The 23916-nt window shown below is 46.9% G+C and overlaps 1 protein-coding gene across 5 annotated transcripts in view; it reads right to left on the reverse strand.

The window, feature by feature from the left end:
• SENP5 (SUMO specific peptidase 5) overlaps positions 1 to 23916 on the reverse strand; it is a 362099-nt gene that overhangs the window by 236884 nt on the left and 101299 nt on the right. For all 5 annotated transcript variants that reach the window (XM_069618625.1, XM_069618622.1, XM_069618626.1 and 2 more), the window contains exon 7: positions 23144 to 23191. In XM_069618625.1, the coding sequence (XP_069474726.1) occupies positions 23144 to 23191 (48 nt within the window). The remainder of the gene's footprint in view (positions 1 to 23143; positions 23192 to 23916) is intronic.

Raw genomic sequence — 23916 nt, forward strand, 5'->3', positions numbered from 1 at the left:
AAAGTTCAGGTAAGGATTTGGCTTATCCTACACAGTTCAATAAAATAAGGCCAGAATGTAACCTGTTGCTTGCTCCCTTATTCAGGTGTGGAGAGAAAATATGAAGTTCGGGGAATAATGCCTCCGGCGGTAAAATTAGTTAAGTCTATTGTGGTGAGAATAGTTCCCCTGGTTTGTCCCTTTGTCTCACCTTGTTGTCCTTTTGTTCTCCTTAGGGGCCGGGGTACGGCGAGGATGCAATGGAGACTGCGCCGACCCGTGAAGAGGAATAGTACCCCCGGCGGTAATCAGGTAAGTCTATGGGGGTAGTTACTATTGCCTGTTTATTCCCTTGGCTCACCTTTGCTGTTCTTGTGTTCGCCTTAGGTGCCAGAGTGTGGGGGGAACGTGCAGAAGGATGCGGTGGATCGTGAGAATGCTGCAAAGGCCGGCGAGTTCAGCGCGGCTCTGCAGCAGGCGAGGCGGCGCGCGTAACTTTCTTACAGCTCGAAGGCGCGGTGGATCCGGAATTCAGGTAAGGATCGAAGGTTTTGCTCTTTTTCTCCTTCTGTTCCTTCCTTTTCCTAGGAGCTGCAGACTCGAGGCGGGTGTGGCAGAAGACTGGATGCAGGCTTGCAGACACGGTGAGCGTTACGCTGCTGGATGCAGAATAACACGAAGCGTGTGCTGCTCTTCGGGCGTGGTTTAAATAGCCTCCAAAGTAGTCCCAGGTAAATATTCCTCCCCAGCCTCACCCAAGTAAAAAAAAATAGTCCCTAGGTAAGATAGTCCCTTCCAAGCCTCATTTGGCTTGGAACTCTGCAGCACGGTCTGCATCAGGTAAGCTTGCAGCATGGTCTGCATCAGGTAAGTTCCACTCAATGAGCCTGGCGCCATAGGTGCCAGGACCACACCCAAACAGCCCCTAGCAGGGGTTTTTGGGCTCTCTCAAAATAATGTGATGCCTGCTTCTGGGGTTGCTGGACCTGGTCTAGTTCCCCGGGGGTAGGTATCATGACACCCCCTGAGCCACACTTTCCATTTCGTTTGATTGACATTGATACATATATTTTTTAGGGATTACCTTACCAATCTGAAAACTCAGATCCGGACTACACTCCAAGTCCGACATAAAGGTCAGTGCTATATAGTACCTGAATGTTCTTTGGTAATTGAATTCGATGACAAACTCCTAAATACTTATCTAAGTTTTTCTTTATAATTAAATTGCAGGCGAATTAGAAAGGACAGTCACCCAATATTCAAAACCTGAAGAAGGGCGTTAAACGCCCGAAACGCGTAGTTAAGAAGAGGGCACTACAATAACATTAACATCCTACAACTTGTGTCAAAAGTCCTCAACGCTGCCAGACCTTTCCTGTCACGCCAGAATTGCCTCACCATTGCTAGGGCAATAATTGGATCCAGGCTGGACTACTGTAATGCCCTACTCGTTGGGACCTCCAACAAGAACCTGGCCAAACTTCAGCTAGTTCAAAACAATGCACTTAGGGCGGCCACAGGTACCGCTAGAAAAGACCACATCTCAGAAGTCAGAAGACAGGCACATTGGCTCCCGGTGAAAGAGAGGATTGTCTTCAAAACACTCGCCCTCACCCACAAATGCCTCCATGAACTTGCTCCACCATACTTGACCCAAAGAATCTCCAAGCATTCTGCCACCAGACCATTAAGAACCTGCTATTCCAACACGATTGTCACGCCCAAATCACGCAAGGTGCGCGCTGGCGGCGCCAGCTTTCCCACTCGGGCCGCCACCCACTGGAACGCACTGCCACCTCACATCAGAATGATTGAATCCCACCAAGCCTTCCGCAAAGCTATTAAAACCAAGCTCTTTGTATGAAAAGTACCCCAATGCATTCTGTTACGGTATTATGAATATCATGCCTCACCTGCAACTATGCCTGTAATTTTGTATCCATAAGACCTCTGGTCTCATGCATATCTGCTGAATTAAGAATCCAACACTTACTTGTAACAGCGCCTCGATGTCCATGGGCTGCAAGTGCGCTATACAAATGCGAATAAATAAATAAAAAAATAAATAAATATTGGGACTTATTTAGGAATTTTGACAATTCCATATTGTTTTTGGAAATGTTGCATACACAAATGAGCATATTGTTACGAAGACGAATGGGACTCCGGTAAGTCTTCATATAGGTCGTTTATTTAAGTAACAGGATGAAAAGACCGCCACAACTGAGGACCCTTCTGCTTCAGTCAAAAGACACCAACTGCCAAATATAGAACAATATAAAGACTTGCAGGTTCTATGACATCACCAGAGCAAAGTGAACCAGATTAACATAGCGTTCCATGTCATGCTTACCATGCAGCACTACTCTTAATAAGCAACATCACAACACATCTCCCCTTTTTTTTTTAAAAAGATGTGTGTGTATACAAAAACTAATTTGCGTCACCACATCTCCTCACCTCCGACTCTCCTCACCTCTGACCTCTCTTCGCAGTGGCAACTCTACTTTTGTTCCAAACCTGCACCATCTACTCGCACTGCACCCTTCATAACTGCAACTACCCTAACTGGATCAGAGTATAATGGCTCTCCCTTCCTCTTTACCACACCCTTTTTTATCCTTACCCAGTCACCTTGTTCCACATGCAATTCCTTTCTTCCTCTCTTCTTGTTTTCCCGCATGACCCACTCACTCTTCTTTTTCTTCAAAACATTCCTCACTTGATCAATAACCACATCCAAATCTCTGCTCCTCCCTAACCATGGAGGACATGCTATAGAGGACGGTTTTCGACCCCTCATTAGTTCAAAAGGACACAATCCAGTAGTTGTGTGAGGTGCCATGCGCAAAGCCCACATTCTGTTTTGAATGGTCACCAACTTGTCGAAACCACACTGTTCACCCATGCGCACACTCTCCATCACACACCTATTTAACCTTTCTACCACTCTATTAGTTTCAGGATGATATAATGCTGCCCTCTTATGGGCTACTCCACACTTCTTTAAATATGCAGGAAATACACCTCCCACGAATTGAATTCCATTATCCGTGAGAACACTTTCAGGTAAACCTTCACTTGCAAAAATTTCCTGCAACACCTTCACCATGTTTTCTCCTGATATTTCACGGACAACCTTGAATTCTACTCACCTGGAAAATAAATCAACCACCAGAACCACACACTTTCCTCGTCCATAGCCCAGCTCAACCCGACCTAAAATGTCCATTGCTATTTCACTCCAAACCTCTGTTGGAACACCTACATCAATAAGAGGTTGTTTTCTAGCCTCCACCCCCTTCCCACTCTTGATGCAAAAATGACATTCTGCCAGGCAATTCTCAACCTCTTTGTCAAATCCCGGCCACCAATAATCCGATCTCAAAACCCCCTTGGTTTTGGTAATACCAATATGACCACTATGAGCTAGGTCAATAATCCTTTTCCGTATACCTGCCGGAGCAACTGCTCTCTCCCACCTGAACAGCACACCATCATTAACAGACAGTTCATCCCTAACCTCCCAATAAGGTCTTTCCTCCTCGACCAATTCAGATTTGTTGGGCCAAACAGATGTCAATATATAAGTAATTACCGTGCTAATTATTTTGTCCATTCTAATCTCCGCCAACCACTCTTCCTCAGACACAATTCCTTCGGTGTTCACAAACACCATTTCCATCTCCTCAATTAACCCTTCCTGGGTTGCTACTCTCACCCTTGAAAGATTGTCTGCTAACATGTTCTCCTTCCCGGGAATGACCTCCATAGAAAATGTGTGCGCTTGCATCCTGGTAACCCACCCGGCAACCCTGCGTGACACCTTATCCAAACCTTTACTTTCGAAAATAACCTTTAAGGGCTTATGATCCGTGCGTAAAATAAATTCCATACCCCACACAAAATTCCTGAACCTCTCAACTGTCCAATAACATGCTAAAGCTTCCTTCTCAAGCACGGAATACCTCAACTCTGCACCCTTCAACCCACGTGATGCATGTGCTATCACTTCTTCTGAACCCTCATTCTGTTTCTGCGAAAGTACTGCACCCAGACCACCATCGCTGGCATCTACTGTGATAATAGAACATCTCCTCGTGTCAAAGCATCCCAATGGCCGGGCCATATCAATCTCTTGTTTGATCCTTGCAAACTCCATATCACACTTTTTGTTCCATATAAACTCACCCTTTTTTAGAATCTTCCTCATTTCCAACACTTTGGATGCATAATTCATGACAAACTTTTGATAGAATTCCGTCATGCCCAAAAATGAACGCAGTTCACTTTTATTGGTTGGCTTCTCAATCACCTTTATCGAATTTACAATACTCTCCTTGGGTTTCACCCCTTCATGTGAAACTTCATGGCCTAAGTAATCTACTTTGGAAACCGCAAATTTACACTTTTCCTGCCTCAACGTGATTCCTCTCTCCTCAAAGATTCTCAACACCTCAAGCAATCTTTTGTCATGTTCTTCCAGCGTTTCCCCACATACCAAAACATCATCTTGGAAGCAAAACACCCCCTTCACACATCTGAGTAACCGATCCATCACTTTTTGAAAAACCGACGAGGCCGATGCCAATCCAAAAGGCATCCTTCTAAAAGGAAAGAGGGGTACTGAAAAACCCCCTCGTGAATGATGAAAGCAGTAAGTTTTCTACATCCCTCCTCCAACTCAATCTGGTGATAAGCGGAGGCCATATCCAATTTTGAAAAGAATTTCCCCCGCCCAACCATGGTCAACATTTCACACGTTAGGCAACGGGTGCCTATCAACCATGACGCATTTGTTGAGTTCACGCATGTCTATGCACAATCTTAGATCCCCTGAACTCTTTAACAACGACCACCGGGGACACCCATTCAACACCACCTGCCTTCTCAATTACACCCGACTGTAACAAATTCATCAACTCCTTCTTGACCCCTTCCCTTAAGGACAAGGGCACTGGCCTGAGCTTAGCGGCCACGGGTGTACTATTTCGCTTTAAAGGATAGTTCCGGGACTTTTTTTTTTATATTGTCCCTACGGTTCGGCCATGTGTTTTTAAGCATAACTCGGTAGATCGTAGAAAACTTTCCTATGGACCTTACCCGACTTTTCGTCCATTAACGCACTCGAAATCAGCCGCCATTTTCTGATAATCCTATCATTTCCCCCCCATCGCCCTGGCTCACCTGCTTTTGCGGCACTAAATCAAATCCCCCGCCCCTGAGCCTGACATCAGCAGACGCGTACCGCCCATTTCCCAACGCCAAAGCACGTTTCGTGTCAACAATCGCTGCGCCTCAGCTAATGAAGTGTCGCCATGGAAATGGCAGGGCGCCTCTTTCCTCAATAAGTATAAACACACCGTTTCACAACACACAGCAGCAGATTTTCGATTCCATTACTCTCTGTGTGTTACTTTGAGTATTCTGTGACTCGTTTCTGTGCTCTGGTCAGCTACCTTCGCCGCTTCTAGGCCTTGTCAACACCTGTACCATCTCTGTAAATTATTTTACTTTCTTTACCACACAATGGCTACAATAATGCCGTATATGTACGAGCCCGAGTACACCGAGGAGGAACTACTGGAAAGGCAAGCACGCGAAAACGATGGGGATTCTGACAGCAGTTGGGAGGACCAGTCAACGGATGAAGAGCCTGGACCATGTCGCATGGACGGCGTCTCCACCTGGTGCACGTGCAATCGGTGCGAGCTAATGCCAACTGAGGAGGAGAACTGCTGCTGCCGTGAAAATTCCGGGTGCTTGGCCTACATTTCGGAAGGCGAGCCAAGTCCGCAATGCATCACCGAGCTGCCAGAGTTCAGGGAAGCCTGCCTCTCACGGACCGCGTTGAGGATGATGATGGTGCTTATGCACGAACTTCGCGGCACTGTTCGTCCGCGTAATCCGAGTAACGAGTAAGTATACTCTGGTTGTGATGTCAGTGATGCCACTACTATGTCATGGTCGTCTCCCACATATAAAATTACATCTACATATCATTCGAACGCATGTAAATTGGTTCCATATTGTGCATTTTCTAGATAGAATTTTTTTCAAAGCAGAATGACATTTTTTACCTGAATCGACAGAGATAAGAAAGTTTTGTCATTTTAATACAGTTTGCATCTTTCATTTTCACAGGTGGTCGTTGCTTCACTTGGTGGCTTCACGGGAGGCTCGGACACCGCGTTCGGAGAGTAATACCTGCCTGTGCGGTACTTGCCATTAGACAACATTTCCCCAGCGACAGTGGACAATACCGCAGATTTTCCCTGGATGTGCTGCAACCGGAACTTTACAATATGTAATGTTTATTATTTATGTTCAATTGAAATAAAGATCTAAAATAAAACCCAACATATATTTTAACAATGGTTGTTTTGATTTTTTAAATAAATCTAGTGCGTCTCCATTGAATAGTCTTCCTGTGCCTTGTCTTGTCACACCACATGTCTCCGGCCAGCATCCTCCCTCACGCTGGCCGCCCACCTTCAATCCACATAACCGTTGAACCCATATGCAGCAGACATACATATGTTATTTTGCGGGTTGGCATCAAGCCTCCCGGCCTTGCCTCCTCCCCCCAAAAATACTTACCACACCACTTTGTTCAAGCGTTGGCAATAAAAGGCCGTTGGATTTTATTGATACAAAACAAAAAAATAATCAATATGGTTGATCGTAATAAATCATCCTTTTGGGCACCGGGTACAGAGATGACCCCCTCTGGCCCGTCCCGCCTTGCCACCACAGGCCAGCCTGCAGCTGACTAACTGCCTAGGCATCCAGAGTCTCCAGGGTGAACTGCACCCATATATTCTCCTGGGAGGCTGAGGTATTTATAAACTCACCCCCCTGCCTTCCATGTATTAGATCCTTCAGCCTGCCTCTTACATGCAGTGAGATGGCCTCTCCTTGGTGAGGCCCTGCGACAAACGAGTCTTGTCTGCACGACCAGCGCCCTAATCCACACCCCCTCCCCCCCGCCCTATCAAAGGCAGTTCGCAGCGGGGTACTTGTGCTGCCAAGTGGAGCAGTCAGGGAGCGATAAAGGCCAAGAGGTGCCAAAGACCATGTACACTTCAAAGTGGTCTATAGAGCATGGGTTGTTGTTCCCATGTCTACCTCCAGACCCCGTGTCTCCTGCCAAGCATCCCCCCTCACGCTGGACGGCCCCCTGCAATCCACATAAGTGTGTCTCCATTCACGAGTCTTCCTGTGTTCTCTGGGGCTGCAAAGCACGCAGACAAAATGCAAAGATGGATTGTAAATTTCAAGTCCTGTGAGATGGCCTTACACTGAATGTAGCTAACTAGGAATGTGTGCTCGTTCAAAGTGAAGGTCAGCTGCTTTGATTTTTTGCTCGGGTGCCGGAATGGCCCACGACTCAGTATAAGGTTCTATTGTTATTTGACCTTGACAGGCCGGGACCATCCCGAAAGACTTCTTTTTGGGGGTGTGGTGCAATAACGTAAGAAACGATAATGAATAAAATTTCAGAAACGATAGCCATTTAATGTTCGTTCATTAGAAGAAATAACGTCGGCATAGAAGGAGTGGTATTTCGGGGCTGCCCTACGCACAGAAACAATGGAAAATGCAAATATAATGTAAGTAACTCTTTAGATGAGTTTATACCGCAATTTAAACTTGTTCGTTCTATGTGGCATATTGTTTTGTACCGCGCACTATCTTGAGGAGAACCATCTCCTTTTACGGAAGCACCTCAAAACCTTCCTCTTTGCTTCTGCTTTCTCTCTCCCTCTCCCCTGCTACAACTGGTCCACTGTCTGCGACCTCGGTCCTGGGCCCTTCCACTCTCCACCTGCACTGCCTCCCTGTCAACCCCTGCACTGGGGGACTGTCTCAGTATCCTACAGCCCCCCCTTGACGTATAATACCCAGTTGCACTGTCCTAGCTATGAAATAATTTCCCGACCGAATATATAAAATGAATAATTTTAATAAAGATCTGATGGTGAGACTAATTTCATATGTTTTTCAAACAGGTACATCCTTCATTATTGCATGTGTCACGAGTACCAGACACCGGCGGATGGGTTTTTCAACCACCTGTTGCTTCTCCGCGTGAACAACGTTACCACCCTGACCATTTTATGGGACGATCGCCAAGTACAAGTATGCCCTTACGCGGTACTAACGGCTAGATGCAACATACAGACCGTTGTGGTGGCCTAGTGCCTCGTTGTTGGAACAGCCATGCGATTATCAGTGCGACCGAAGAGCTTATTTTATCGTAAACCAACACCCTGTGTACTGCACACGAACATCGCTTGCCTCAAGACGAACTATTTTGGATCGAGAGCAAATAAAAATGCAAATCGCTGAATATTCTCTAAACATTTGATGTCCAATAAATGTACTTTGCCAAATGTACAATCTTGCCGTTTGCTTTTAAACCACAGTTTCATATTCCGAATTGTGGCGCTGTATTGTGAGATGATCTAAGACCCTGTGTACAGCAAAGGAACATCGCGTGCCTCAAAACGAACTTTTTGGAACGTGAGCAAATAAAAATGCAAATCGCTGAATATTCTCAAAACATTTGATGTCAAATAAATGTACTTTACCAAATTTACAATCTTGCGGTTTAATTTAAAAGTACAGTTTCATATTCCCAATTGTGGCGCGCTGTGTTGCGTGAGCTCATCTGTGTTGATTTCCGGGTTCTGTCTGGAGTCGCGTAGAAGACGCCTGGGCGCGTTTGCCTACGCAGCTCAGTCACGTCACGGATAGAGGCGGGGAATATGAATGTTTTGATAGTCTGTTTCAGGGGCAGGGGATTTGATTTAGTGCCGCAAAAGCAGGTGAGCCAGGGCGATGGGGGGAAATGATAGGATTATCAGAAAATGGCGGCTGATTTCGAGTGCGTTAATGGACGAAAAGTCGGGTAAGGTCCATAGGAAAGTTTTCTACGATCTACCGAGTTATGCTTAAAAACACATGGCCGAACCGTAGGGACAATAAAAAAAAAAGTCCCGGAACTATCCTTTAATACGATTTGGTGTATAAACCTTTCACTTTCCCCATGTTTCCATTGAACACACCTCTGTGCTCTTCTACATATTTGCATGACCCTGCACATGGTCCTGACACCTGAAAAACCTACTAGTCTTTGTTGGGATCTAGCCTGATGGCAAGATTGTTCTGCTCCCTCCATCCTAATAAGGTCTGTCCCCTTTTCGTTATGTAAACCTTGCCATTACATTTACGTCCCTTGAACTCAAACTCGCACCAGACATACCCCAACAGGCCAATCTTATCTTGATTATAACCACCTGGCTTTATATCAGGTTTAGATAGGCCGGACACTTCTCCTTGCATGTCCTTCTCAAATACATTTTTAGACACTAAGGTAATTTTAGACCCAGAATCTGCCATCATGGATATCTCATGGCCATTCACTTTAACTAATGCATACGGACGCTCACAATCATCCATGTTTTCACTCTCCGACACAACATTAACAGTGTTAATAACAACACTCTGCATTGGAATAGACATTTCCTCCTCAGACGATCTTCCATCTTCTTCTTCATTCACATATAAGACTTTCCTTTGATTACTCTGTCCAAACTGAAAGTCTTTACAGCAGTTCGCGTAATGCCCCTTCATTTTACACCTAGCACATGTAGCCCTGCGACCCGGGCATACAACAGATGATGCAAAATGTGTATTGCTTGCACAACGGAAACAAAGTCTTTCATCCTTCTTCTCCGCCTTCTGCACGGACCTCTTTTCTCCTCCACAACTCCACGACTTGACTGCCGATTCCTGGACTTTTTCTTTGGCTCCCCATCAGTCACACTTCAGATTTGTTCTCCTTTGGATCTCCCATCTCATTTTTAGATAACTTGGCTACACACGCTAAGGAATGTTCTACTCTTCTTGCAATGTCCAACACTTCATCTAAATTTGGCTCATCTCTTAGCCATATTTCCTCTCAAATTTTGTTTGCCCTGCAATGTGTCATAAACTGATCACGTATGTGTTCATCAAATTCATCTTGAAATTTGCAAGACAAAGCAAGATGTCTCAACGCCGTTACATATTCTTCCACCGATTCTCCAGATGCCAGCACACGCATGCGAAAGTTATAACGCTCCAATATAGTGCTGGTCTTGGGATTGAAGTGCTTATCCAACTTCATCAAAGCCACGTCAAATTTGTTCATGTCATCTCCAGAGCCATCACCATGGGGTTGTGGGAGCGTCTCGTATACTCTCTGACCCTCATACCCCAAGAAGTGCAGTTACAAAGCTAATTTTCTCTCACTTGAGTAAGAGGTTCCCCCAGCTTCTCTCAATTAGTGCAAGAACCCCTTGCGCCACTGGGCCCATAATATTTTAACAGGTCCTGGAATTGGCATGAAAATTGGTGGACCTGCGATGCCAGGTAAACCTGCCATGCTGTTAAGCAATACTTCTAGCTGGAACAGTAGACTGTTTAAATGATAAGAACACCTCTTGGCCCGCTCTCCACTCTCGTATAGTTGCAGTAGGTGCACAGTAAAGTCCTAAAAGTGCAGCTCCTATTATTTCAACAAAAAAATGCACTGAAAAAAAATGCAGTGTATCAATGAAACACCATCAGTCTCTTCTGCATGGCGAACCTAGACTTGTCCATACGGTAGGTTGCACTGCTCATGTGTGACCGCTGGGCCGTGTGTTTTTATATTATGCCGCGCGAGTTTTACCAGCAATACGGTATTTCTCTCAACTGTGTCCTGCCCACTGCCTGCCCGTCAACCAACTCGGCATGCGTTGTGCGGGTATGAAAATCCAAGAGTATCGTGGCCGCTCACAGTCACGGTGAGCCTCCTCGCCTCACACGGGTGGACTCCTTCACGCTTCTATGCCTCGACGCGAGACAGCTGCTGGGGCCCACGCACTTTGCCCCCCGGAATATACGGCCTGGGGGAACGGCCTCGTCCGGCCCCGGAAGGGCACTGGGGTCAATGGAACTGCGCGGCAGGCTTCCGTCGGCGCTGGCGGAGCAACGCGCGCGGCACTTGAGTGTAGGCGGCAGGAACCCACGCTGGAGGCAACAACGTCAGTCCGCTGTCTCGTTCAAAGGCCCGCTCCTGCACTGCCAGATAAGCCGGGCGGCCCAGAGCACAGGACAACAGGAGAGGGCTCGCCGGGGCTTTACTCCCTCGGAGGTCACTACAACGCTCTAAGAAGCGGAGCGACTTCCGCGCTGGAGACAGGTCGTGGGAGGTCTCCTGTCATCCCATCCTCGTCGCCATTGTTACGAAGACGAATGGGACTCAGGTAAGTCTTCATATAGGTTGTTTATTTAAGTAACAGGATGAAAAGACCCCCCACAACTGAGGACCCTTCTGCTTCAGTCAAAAGACACCAACTACCAAATATAGAACATTGAGAACAACAAAGACTTCCAGGTTCTATGACATCACCAGAGCAAAGTGAACCAGATTAACATAGCGTTCCATTTCATGCTTACCATGCAGCACTACTCTTAATAAGCAACATCACAACACATATTTACCACAGATTATGTTTGAAAGAAACTACTTTGTTCAAAAGAATTTATTTAATGTACATAATTAATTCAACTTGTGTATGGTGTTCAATAATACACAAATTTGATTTATTGAAAAACTGCATCTTTGAGTCATTTAATTGGAATATTCTGTAAAATGAGAGAAGTGATTGCAATATATATTGCCTGTTGCTGTGCCCCAGTTTATTCACCGTGATTTTACAGTGAATCTTTCCAGCACACATTTTTCAGTAACAGTAGCACATTACTTTCTGGCAGCACCTAAAGTAGTCATTTAATAATCATTTATTTTTCTATTGATTGATAATCTAACGCACTGGAATTATATAAAAGGAGTGCATCTCTACCCCTTGCTTTTCGAGATACAATGTATCCCCTTTCACACTAAAACTAACAATTCTGTTACAGTGACAAGCTTACCTTCAATGGCTGGTGGCAGTGATAACTTTTATTGATTTGGTGCACCTTTACTGCGGCTGTGTTCACAGATGCAGTTAAGGGACCGAAGGGTGTCCATTTTTACCAAACTGGACCGGTCTTTTTTTTGCCATTTTAGGGTTTTTTCTTGTTTTTTGTTCCTTCCCCTGACATCCAAGGTGAGAAATTCCTTTGTGTGATTTTTGTCTTCAGCGGGAGTCCCCTGGACTCCCCACCCAGGCGCCAGTCTGTCTATGAGAGCAGGAAGTGAGGAAGGAGTCCAAAACGCCCCAGCCCTTTGTCTTACGCCTTGCTTGAATGGGGACAAATCCCAGTGGGGGACTGGCTGTCCTGATTGGACATCACGACCACCCCCCCTTGTAAAATGCAGGGCGAGAATGCAGAGGTTGTGCTGTAATTCCCGATAAATACTGCGAACCTGGAAGCTGAAGACATGTCGACCACTGGAACTTAAACCGAAGAGGATGGCGAAGGAAAAATATCGTCAGAAACGATTTCCAGCAACCGGAGATCGACCTGGGGACTTTGAAAACTACTACCCCGACCCAGAGCCTGGCGAGACCCCATTAGACTCAAGACGACCTGCATTTTGAGCCATCCCACGCGTTGCCGCGACCTTGCGTTGTTGCAATACCCCAATACCCTGGGACCTCGAGCCATTGCGCGGTGCACGGTCTTCTGAATTCCGAATCTCGCTGAAACTTCGTCGGCATCCTGGTGGATCTCCAGACACACAAATCGAGCCTGAAAAGTCCCCTCACAAGAGTGCTGGATCTTTAAAACGACAAGAATTCAACCGCAATTTCCTGTCTTCTTCTGTGCTCCTTGAAAAGGTGCCAAATCTGCAGAATCGCATTCAGCCGTGAGGGAAACCTTGCCTAGAGCCTTCTTCATCGATCCCTGCTGCAATGTCCCTTTTGAGATCTTGTTTTCAGTCTTCACGACAAGGAATCCACGGGTATTTGGCTGCAGACCCTGAAGTTCTCCTGCTGCAAAATCTTCTTCAATGCTGAGGTACTGTGTTGGCTTGGGTATGTACTTACCTTAAGACTGTCAGGATTTCTGTGTAGCCATGTGGTGTTTTCTGTGATTGGGAGGTCCCTCGTCCAGTACACCCAGTGCCACTGCTAGAATCATGCTAGGTTGTCTTCTGCGAAGCCCCTGGACCCTCTTCTAGCTCTAAAGTGAAGTTCTTACCCGTTTGCCCAGTTTTCCTATGGAACTCTGACCTTTGCTACTAAAGAACCTATTCTGACACTGCCTGTTGGTCACTAGTCCTAGTGACCCCCCCCCATTCTGCTCCCGAGAACACTCATGCTCAAAGAATAAGGCAAATACTATCAAGGGATTGGGACTCCTGCCTAGAAAAGAAAACAACAAGTTACTCTTACCTGGTAATGTTCTTTCGATGGGATGGTCCGACGACGTATTCCATATCTATGACAGTAATCACCACAGCTGTGCTGCTTCGGAAAATCTTCGGCGTCTGCATCCTGCGTCGATGACGTCAATACGCCACCCTCGAGGACCTCCTCAGACGGCCGACGTCACTGGATGTTATAAGTAGGATGCACGACGCCCGTAGCTTCAGTGTAGTTTTATTCCCAGAACGTGTGCCACCAGTCTTCTGCCAGTTTAACACACAAAGCCTTGCAGAAACGCAAGCTGCAATCGCATAATAAATTCTGTAGCGGGGAAGGTAGGGAGGGCGCGATATGGAATAAGTCGTCGGACCATCCCATCGAAAGAACGTTACCAGGTAAGAGAGTAACTTGTTCTTCGAGGGGATTGGGTCCTCTGACGTATTCCATATCTATGACAGACTCCCAAAGCAGTACCAATGCAAGGAGGTGGGAAAAGAATTTAGAAAACAGAAATTTAGCATGCCCAATCAAATTGTAGAGTAAAGGACCACCTTGCCAAAGGCCAGATCCCGCCCCCGGATGGAATTGAGGTAATAGTGACGTACAAACGTATGTACCAAAGCCCAGGTGGCTGCATCCCAGATGTTTCCAATAGGAACACCCCTCTGCAGGGCAGTAGAGGCAGCCATACCCCTGGTAGAATGGGCCCGTAAGCCGACCGGTGGGTCCTTACCTGCCAAGCGGTAACACTCAGATAGCCAAAATAATCCAGCGAGACAGTCTGTTTCGTCACAGCCTGTCCCAAACGCTTTCCAGCGTAACCAATGAAGCGCTGATCATCCACTCTGACCCGGGACATGCGTGAAATATAAAAGCTTAACGCTCTCCTAGGATCAAGCCTATGGAGCCTCTCCTCTTTCTTACCAGGATGTGGAGGAGGATAAAATGCCGGAAGAACAACCTTCTGGCCTAAATGGAACTCCGATACCACCCTTCAGAAGAAAAGAAGGACGAACTCCAAGGACAACTCTGTCCTTATGAAACAGTGAAGGGTGGCTTAACTGAAAGTGCCTGTAACTCACTCTGCGAGCGGAAGTGACCGCAACTAAAAATACAGTTTTGAGCGTTAACAGTCTCAAAGGGCATGTATGCAAAGGCTCAAACAGAGCACCCATCAGAAACTTGAGAACAAGGTTCTAATCCCAACCGGGCACCTGGAAAGGCGACGGAGGGAACACATTAGTGAGACCTTTCAGAAACAGAGAAATTAAAGGAATTTTAAAATAGGAACACTTCAGACGAGCGCTTAAATATGGACAGCACCGGCAGGTAACCTTTAATGGTACCCACTTGAAGGCCCCTGTGGGCCAAAGAAAGCAAAAAAGACAGAACCATGGGAATTTCACATGCAAAAGGATCCATATTCTTAACCCTGCACCAGTCGCAGAACTTTCTCCAACGGCAACGGTACAGAGACTTTGTTGCGGGCCTTCTGGCTGAAAGCAACACCTCCATCACGTCTTCAGGGAGGTCCCAATCCTTATACCTCAACCTTTCAGAAACCAAGCGTGAAGGTTGAGGGACCTGACATCTGGATGGAGAACCCGACCCCCCCTCCCGTGAGAGCAGATCTTCTCGGTAGGGAAGACAACATGGAGGGCAGATGGACAAGTCGAGAAGGTCCGGGTACCACGTCCTCCGGGCCCACGCCAGCGCAATGGGGGTCATCCGGGAACCGAACCTCCGTAGTACTTGCGGGATGGCGGGGACTGGAGGAAACGCGTACAGCAGTGGGAATGACCACTCCACCACGAACGCGTCTAAGGCTCCGTTTGGAGGAAATTCCCACGAGCAGAACCTCTCGCACTTCCGGTTGACACTGGGGACGAAGAGATCCACTTGAGGGGGTCCCCCAAAGGGCAAAGATCTCCAGGAGAATCTCCTGAGCCAACTCCCACTCGTGAGAAATCGCGCTCTGCCTGCTCAGAGTGTCCGCCGTCTCGTTTTCGTCTCCTGCCAGATGAACTGCTGAGATCGAAACTTCCTGCTGGATTGCCCAGAACCAGAGCTGCATCTCCTCCCTGCACAGAGGAAGTGACCCTGCCCCCCCCCCTTTTTGTTGAGGTAGTGCATGGCCACCGTGTTGTCCGTCAGGATCAGGACATTCTTTCCTCGCACAGTCGGCAGAAAAGCCTTCAGGGCTAGCCTGACGGCCCTCAGCTCCAACAGATTGATATGGAGTCTGGACTCCGGAGACAAACGACCGCTGACTGTCAACTCGTTGGCATGAGCTCCCCATCCCGTGAGGGATGCATCCGTCATGATCGTCACCTCCGGCCAGGGCAGCCAAAATGGAGCCCCCCTCATCAGATTGCCTTCGTCAGCCCACCACAGAAGGTCCCGGGCAACCGAAGACGACACCTGAACAGGGTCCGACATCCTGCTGGAGGACTGATACCACTGGAGCTTGAGTGCCCATTGCAAAGATCTCATCCACAACCTGGCCTCTGGCACCAGAAGAATGCAGGACGCCATGAGGCCGAGCAGTCTCAAGAACTCGAACGCTGGGAGAGACTGAGCAAGTTGAAACTTGTGCACCATCTGCTGAATGTGAGGAGCCCTCACCTGGGGAGGAAAACACTGCCCCAGGGACGTGTCGAGCACTGCTCCGATGTACTGGAGCCTCGGAGTTGGTGTCAAATGGGACTTCTTTAAGTTGAGGGAGAAGCCCAGCTTGTGGAGGGAGTGGCAGGTGACTGACAGATGATACAGGACTTGCTCGGGAGAGCACGCCATGATCAACCAATCGTCCAGGTAGGGGTAGACGTGAATCCCCTTTCCTGAGGTGCGCTGCCACCACTACCATGAGCTTGGTGAAGACCCTCCGGACAGAGGTCAATCCGAACGGCAGCACCTGAAACAAAGTGCGAGTCGCCAACCGCAAACCTCAGGTGGTACTTGTGCTTTGGATGGATCGGCACATTAAGTGTCCTTGAGAGACACTGACCAGTCCTGAAGTTGAAGGGCCTGGAGGACTTGAGAGAGTAACCATCTTGAACTTGTCCTTCCTGAGGAGTTTGTTCAGACTGCGCAAGTCCATGATGGGTCTCAATCCCCCGTCTTTCTTGGAAATCAAAAATAAGGGGAATACCATCCCTTATTCCTCTCAGCTAGAGGCACCAGTTCTATGGTGCCTTTCTCCAGCAGGGATTGAATTTCCTGCGCAAGGAGTGGATCCAGATTCTTCAAAGAGATTCCCCGGTGGATTGTCTTGAGGCCTCTGCCGGAAAGGAAGACAGTAGCCGTGGCTTATTATCTCCAGAACCCACACATCTGAAGTAATGGCGAGCCACTCTGCAAGATGCTGCGCCAGCCTTCCCCCAACCGGCGAACCATGGGACATGGCCTCATTACTGAACTGCTGCGGCAGTGCCTGAGGGCAAAGAGGCAACAGACCGAGCAGCCTTGGCACCTCGAGTACCTTGTTTTCCACCTCTGGCACTCGTACGGTGGCCCCTTTGACTGGCAGCTCCTCTCGCTTTACCAAAGGATGAGTAATAACGAAAGGAACCTCCTTCTCCATTGCTGTCCCCTAGGACGAAAAGATGGAGGTTTTTGGAACTGCAGCGCCCAACGCTCTCGTCAGCCTTGGTGCCAAAAAGATGTTCCCCGTCAAAGGGCATGTTGAGGAGCCGGGCCTGCACATCAGGAGCAAACCCCGACATTTCCGCAACCACGCAAACCTGCGTATCACAGTGCTCGCCGCCATGGACCGGCTGACACAATCTGCCATGTCCAAACCCGACTGAACGGCCTCACACATGGCATCCTTGCCATCCTGAACCATGGCAAGGAAACCATCCTGTTCGTCCCCTTTGGGAATATGTTCAGCCGCCAAGGAAACAGTTCCACAGAGTGTGCGTGAAACGAGACAAGGCACATATGGAGTTGGCCGCCTGAAGCGCCATACCCCCTGCAGAAAACACTTTCTTCGCCCAGCCGTCAAAACGCTGGTCATCCCCATCAGGAGGGATGGTAGGGAACGACGCCTGCTTTGCCGGGGCCGTAGCCGCCTGCACAACCAAACTCTCCGGAGTAGGGTGCTTGGACAAGTAGCAGGGGTCACTACTGACTGGGTGGTATTTTCGCAGCAAAGACTTGCTCACTGCCGGGAGACTCTCCGAAGCAGTCCAAGCTGCTGCCACCCTCCTCTGTAGAGCCACATGAAACGGGGAGTCAGTTGGTGGACCAATGTCAAGGATATCCGTAAGGTCATCCTGAACAAACTCCCCTGGGGGAGCAGACCAGCCTAAGTACTCTGTGACCCTTGACATAAGGCGCCGGTACGAAGAATCGTCATGAGAGCCAGGCTCAGGCCTACAAAACTCCACCTCCAGAGAGGTGTCCAGCCCACTAGCATCATGCAGGGACTGCCTCAGGTCCTCAAACTGACTATGGCCCGAGAGAATCTCGTCAGGCACTGTGTCAGGCACCTTGCCATCATCAGAACCCTCATCCACCTATGAAATGAACTCCAAATGGTGGTAAGAAGGCACAGAACTGGAACCAAAGCCATGCTTGACCTTGGCCAGAGCCTTTCTAGGTGGTTCCCCCGATCCACGACAGCATCGACGGCGTCGCCACAGGCCTCGAAGGCGGAGCCCCGAGCGTGTCCCTCAACATCCTGGGCGCCGACCACTTCCTCAGAGGCGGAGCCTCGAGAGTCAGCCGACGACCTTGGCGCCACAGGCGTCGATGTCTTACTCGAAGACTTCACAGGTTCACGCGGTTTCGAGCGCGTCGAGGACCGGGAATGCCAAGAACGATTCCCCTTGTCCGAGCGGGACCTTTCCCGCGAATCGTGACGACCACCCGAGCCCAAAGGCGTGCGAGCGGTGTCTCTCGGCTGATCACGACCGACCCTACTCGGAGGCACAGACGGACCAGTGCCCTGCGATTCGGGAATCGCCAACATTTTCTTCCCGAAGGAAGCCCATTCCTCCAGTGTCGCATGCTTGGTGGGGTAAGCGACGGGCGGAGTCCTCGAATGAGGACGGGGAAGGCGACCGATGATGGCGCTTCCGGGAGTGCCTCGAAGAGGCAGAGGAGTGGCGAGATCGACTCCGGGACCGAGACCCACTGGACTTGCGACGACAAGGCGAGTCGCCCCTCGAGTCGTCTGTTGAAAGCCCCGCAGACCTCGACTTCCGGGGCTTGGACACCTTACCTACCGATAACTTCTTGTTGCGCTCCCGCAAGGCTTTCGACGTGAGCGACTGGCAGTCGACACAGTCATCCGTGTCATGGGCCTCCCCGAGGAACCAGAGGCAGGCGTTGAGAGTCCGTAACCGACATCTTGGACCCACAGTCCTCGCACCTCTTAAAGCCCGGACGCGGTGTGGAAGACGAGGTAGACATCTTCACGAAGAAATATTTCACAAACACCAAACAGGTTCGAAGAACTGAGAAAACAACAAACTCCAAAGAGTCGAGGCGCGCCGAGATTCCCGAAGCGAACAGGTTCGTGGAAAAAACGGAACTGAGGCTACGGGCGTTGTGTGTCCTACTTATAACATCCAGTGATGTCGGCCGTCGGAGGAGGTCCTCGAGGGCGGCGTATCGACGTCAGACGCCGAAGATTTTCCGAAGCAGCACAGATGTGGTGATTACTGTCATAGATATGGAATACGAGGACCCAATCCCCTTGAATAAGTGTTTTTAAAAGTTACTTGTAAAGAGTTGGTTGGTAACTGTAATTCTAAGAGTGAACTGTTACAAAAGTTCTTACTGATTTTGAATGTGTGATGTATGTAGCTGTCCCGGGAGGATAGCTCAGCGGCAGCGTGCACGTCTTGGAAGCAAGACGACACGAAGCAACAAAGTTCGATCCCCGGGTCCGCGCTTAAAAACCTCTGGGTGTTTAAGCGCGTTATAAATACGTAACTAAGACAAAAAAAAAAAAAAGCACAATTACGCAACTAATTCCTGTAACAGCGCCTCGATGCCTGCGGGCTGTGTGAGCGCTATATAAATGTAAAATAAATAAAATAAATAAATAAAATAACATCTTTTCTTCCTTGGCCACTGTTTTGCCAGTCTAATAGAAAGTAGATGTGAAGGTATTTTACTCTCCTGTGATTAGGTTGTGCCTCTTCACAAAAGTAAAGTGTTGGTATCACCAGATTAGTCCCTTGAGGATAATTGTACGCGTGTCCCCCAACTGGGTCTTGCTTCCCCTGACTTGCTGCTAGCCTGTCCTTAATAAGTGCACATTAACTATTCAGTAAAGTGTAACATTGGGTTTTACTTTCCCCCTCCATTGTGAAGATAAACAAAGTGTGTGGGTTTTACTTACCTTGTGGTAGCGGTGTGCCATCCCAAATAAGTTAAGAGTTACTGCTTACCTCAATCTGGGGTTCCCAGATTTCAAAAGCACCTGTAATTGTACATCACATCCTTAGGTTGTAATCACCTAGTATAACTTTGTTATGACAAAAGTAGTTCTAGGTTTTTACTGCACCTAGAATAAGTGTTTCACGATTCATCAAAAGTAGTTTGTCCAGTAGACTGATTAAGTGATTCGTGCTGAGAATCATACAACTGGAAGGATCTACTGCCCTTGCATTACCGACTAATTGTAAAAAGTAACCATTGGGTTTTACTCCCCAAGAATAGGCTTGACCTATACTAAATGTGTATGAAAAGGTTTCGACTTCCCTAGAACTACGGTTAGGTACTTCAAATAAGGTCTATACTTGGGTCTGTGTACTTTCAAGTATAGTGTATTTTTATATTGTGATTTCATATAGTGTGTTAGTACTTACCCCTAGATTTATCTGGGCTTACTTGTATTTAAATAAAACCTTTATTTTTCCAATACAAGTGTTTCTTTGGATCCTTTGCATTCTACAGCCCTCTCTCTGTCCTAAAATAAGCCTGGCTGCTCTGTCTACGCTACCATATACGGAGGTGCTACAGCCTTATACTAACGGCAGAGTCTTGTACTTCCTCAGTTGAATGGTTTTACTAAGCCCTTAGTTGGACTTCAGATAACTGTCCCAACAGTCTGCTAGTTTGCTTTTTTTATAAACAGTGCAGTTTCATAAGCCTTCGCGTTTTCAGAAATAATTTCAAACCAGACAAAAGGTTTAGGCTAGATTACAGGAAAGCTGCTCTCCTCATGCCTAATTCACCACATTACTTGCTCACAATCAGCAAAGTGGGTCAGTAATGTGGTGAAGTGCTTGTCCCCTAACCCCTTATGGGGGCACCAGTTAGCTGATCCAGGCTCCCAAGCAATTGCATCTATACATCCAAATGCTGGGAGATCTGGTGGCAGCCATTGCCATCTTGATGCACCAGGAAGTTATTGACAAGCCTATGCATGCATGTGAAAAAGATAATTCAATACTTTTATAGTGTCTGAGGATCAAGTCCAGGATTATACCCCCCCCACCCATTGTTTGAAATATAGCACATCCATAAGATGCCCCATCCACCTACAAACACGTGCTGTAAAAACTGCAATTTGCAGTGCCAATGTACATATGACAGGGCATCATTTAGTTTTCATGTTGCTAGGTTTCATCATTAACAAACGCTTTCTCAGAGGGAAGCATGGGATGGCGTCATTTTTGGGAGCCAACCGTGCTTATTCAACACAATTGTGATATGCATTCTAGTATCTAGGCTACAATAGAGGTTGATTATTTTGTCCCGGGCAAAGTGCCCCTCCTGTAGGTTACAATTTGAGATGAGGAGACGTAAATGCTTTAGCGCTTTCTGATGAAACTAATGCTCTGTTGACGAGCAATTTCTGCTTCAGTCCCCGTTAGGCAAGATTGTATGCAGTACCCTGTGGGAGACTGCACCAGCCTTGTCCTCTTGGCAATAGTTAACCCAACCATTATTATAAATCTGTACTAACAGGTTGGTAGAGTGACTGAGCAGCCAGGCTTATCTCAAGAGGGATCAATGTGAGCTGTAGGGCTGTAACAGAGTTTCACAGTAACAAGTATCCAAATAACACTTACACTCTGTTTCTTGATTAAATAATCATATTAATTTAAACAGTCAGTTTGAATATGCCTTCTTTAGAAGGGAGCAAATATGTAACACTTAAATATATATTACAACAATACAAACTCCGTTTCAATAATACACACTCAGTTTGAATAAATCAGTAGATAACCTTTGGGGATGGCCCACAGACACTTCCTACACCCTGCAGTGAGTTCAATAGTTAGGACGCTGTGGATATTGATATATCACTGGTACATTTAAAGCATTACGGAGTTGGATGTCAGAAAGGAAAAGGTTAGGGAAGCAAACAACATTTAACAAGTTTCTCAAACAGGTAAGCACTTTTGAACCGCCCCTCCCACCCCCAATGCAATGTAGATTAACCCTTTCCAAGCTATACAAGTAGAGAATGCATGACTTTTTGGAGGGACAGTTCAACACACACATTGAGCAAAGGTACTTCTTGAAGGTAAGTAAAAAGTCTTGCACAATGTTAGTGCTTTGTAGAAAATGAAATCACTGGGAGGCTTGTGGCCCAACATAAGTGACGAAAGGCCAGATTACCCATTTTGGCATTTCTGTGGGGGTTGAACATCAAGAATACATGGGAGTGCCTAAATAGGATTAAATGCAGAGCTCAACATTTGCACTCCCACTAGGCAAGGGTTAACCGACTCTTGGAAAGTAAGACATGGTGTGCTGTGTGCAGATGGATAACAGGGGGCATAGGGCCTGGTTAATAGCTTACAATGAGATATTCATGCCCCCGTTAAAAGTACATCTAGAACACAAGTATTACGAGTTAACCATAACAGAGAAGGGGTCAAATTCTATCAAGTGTGTAGTGCAGGATCAGGATTTTATGAACCTGTGGGATCAAGAGCAGCCTGGGAAGAGAAAGGAATTCAATGTGGAAATGTCAACTCTGCAAAACAGCAGGTCGTAGAGAAAACGTTCTAAAGGGGTTTCCCGCTAGCAAAGCTTGAAATGCATGAAGGAAAGCTAGTGGATGGGGTTAGGAAAGGCGGGGTGAGATGCAGAGTGAGGGTTTGGCATGGGAAAGATCACAGGTGTGCCTGAATTGGTCTTTGATGTGTACTCTAGAGTGTTCTCTGGGACAAGGGGGAAGATATCCTGCAAGACTGAAGAGAGGCTGAAACAAAGCAATACCTTCAAGGACAACACCCCAAAATCCAACTTGTTTTTAAAAAAAATTGTTTAACCAAAAAATGTTTTTACAAAAATTGCAGATAATGTAAATTTAGGATGCAATGACCTTGTACATGTAGTGGATTCAAGCACTAACTGTACAATACATTGTCCAACAATATACTATATACAACAATATACTTTCTTGATGCCTATACCCTCCAAAAGTTAAGTTAACACTTTAGGAAGGGCCCAAGCAGACATCTTTGCCTAGGATTTATTCAAAATGATGGCCATCCACCGCTTGGGCAAACACTAGGGCCAGTCTGCACAGTCAATATAGATTACCATTTCATTTAAAGGGCTTCCAATAGGGCAAGTCAGTCCCATTTTATTTCGGATGTCGCTGCCTCAGCAACCTTAATTGCTTAAGCGTCAAGGGCATGGTTGTCCACATCCACCAAATTCCCTATGGAGTGGCCATGACTTGGACATCAACATTCCTGTGGCACCTGCTATGCAAGGTCCACAGCCCCTGGGTAGGCATTCTTGTCACAGTTAATTTGACAATCCCCCCCCCCCCCCCAACTCAGATTAAAGCATTTGTTTTTTATAAAACAAATCAACAGAAAACGCACCTTGTCAGGAACAGCATCCATTATAAGTTCACCATACATGTTAATAACCTGCAAAAAAAAATAAATAAAGTCTTACCCTTCAAATAGTATATTTATGCAAACCTATAAGGGCAGTGGTGACGTTCTTATGTAGCTATCTCTATGACCGATTACATATTTAATGAATAAGCAGGTTACAAGGCAATTCAATTTACTAGATTACAATTCTTATGGATTTTTACCATTTCTTTCGTCCAAAGATCAAATTATGGCACTGCCTTGTAATGGATTGCAACATGCAAGGAAAATGTCAAACACTGGGGGCATGAAATATGTTGATATATAGCTAGTACTTCTTAGTAAACAGGATGTTTATTTCCTTCTCTCAAGAGTCTTTATTCAGTCTCATTCAGGACACTTTGCTTCCTTATCACAGGTTTAATCTAAACATTAAGGGCTTAAAATGACCACTGTATTTGCATGCATACTGTACTTTGTATGCATTTCATAAAAAAATGTGTGCAGGATTTTAATAAAACGTGTTCCATTGTTAATATGTATGTGAACAGTGATAAGGTAGCCCGTTTATACATTTTAGAAATACGATATGAGCAAATAATTATGGTTTCAATGGTCCACTTTGTCCAGGGCACAGAGAGACGTCTATCTGAACGAAACTTGAGCAGGGTTTACAGGATTTAGAACTGCCTTACTGGCAATGAATAATAGACTACAAACCATTTAAGAGACTGCAAAGGCAACGTATCACAATGGCACTCATGGAGCTACAGCAT

Source organism: Ambystoma mexicanum, chromosome 10, assembly GCF_040938575.1.
Source record: "Ambystoma mexicanum isolate Mex_15411 chromosome 10, UKY_AmexF1_1, whole genome shotgun sequence".
Taxonomy (NCBI): domain Eukaryota; kingdom Metazoa; phylum Chordata; class Amphibia; order Caudata; family Ambystomatidae; genus Ambystoma; species Ambystoma mexicanum.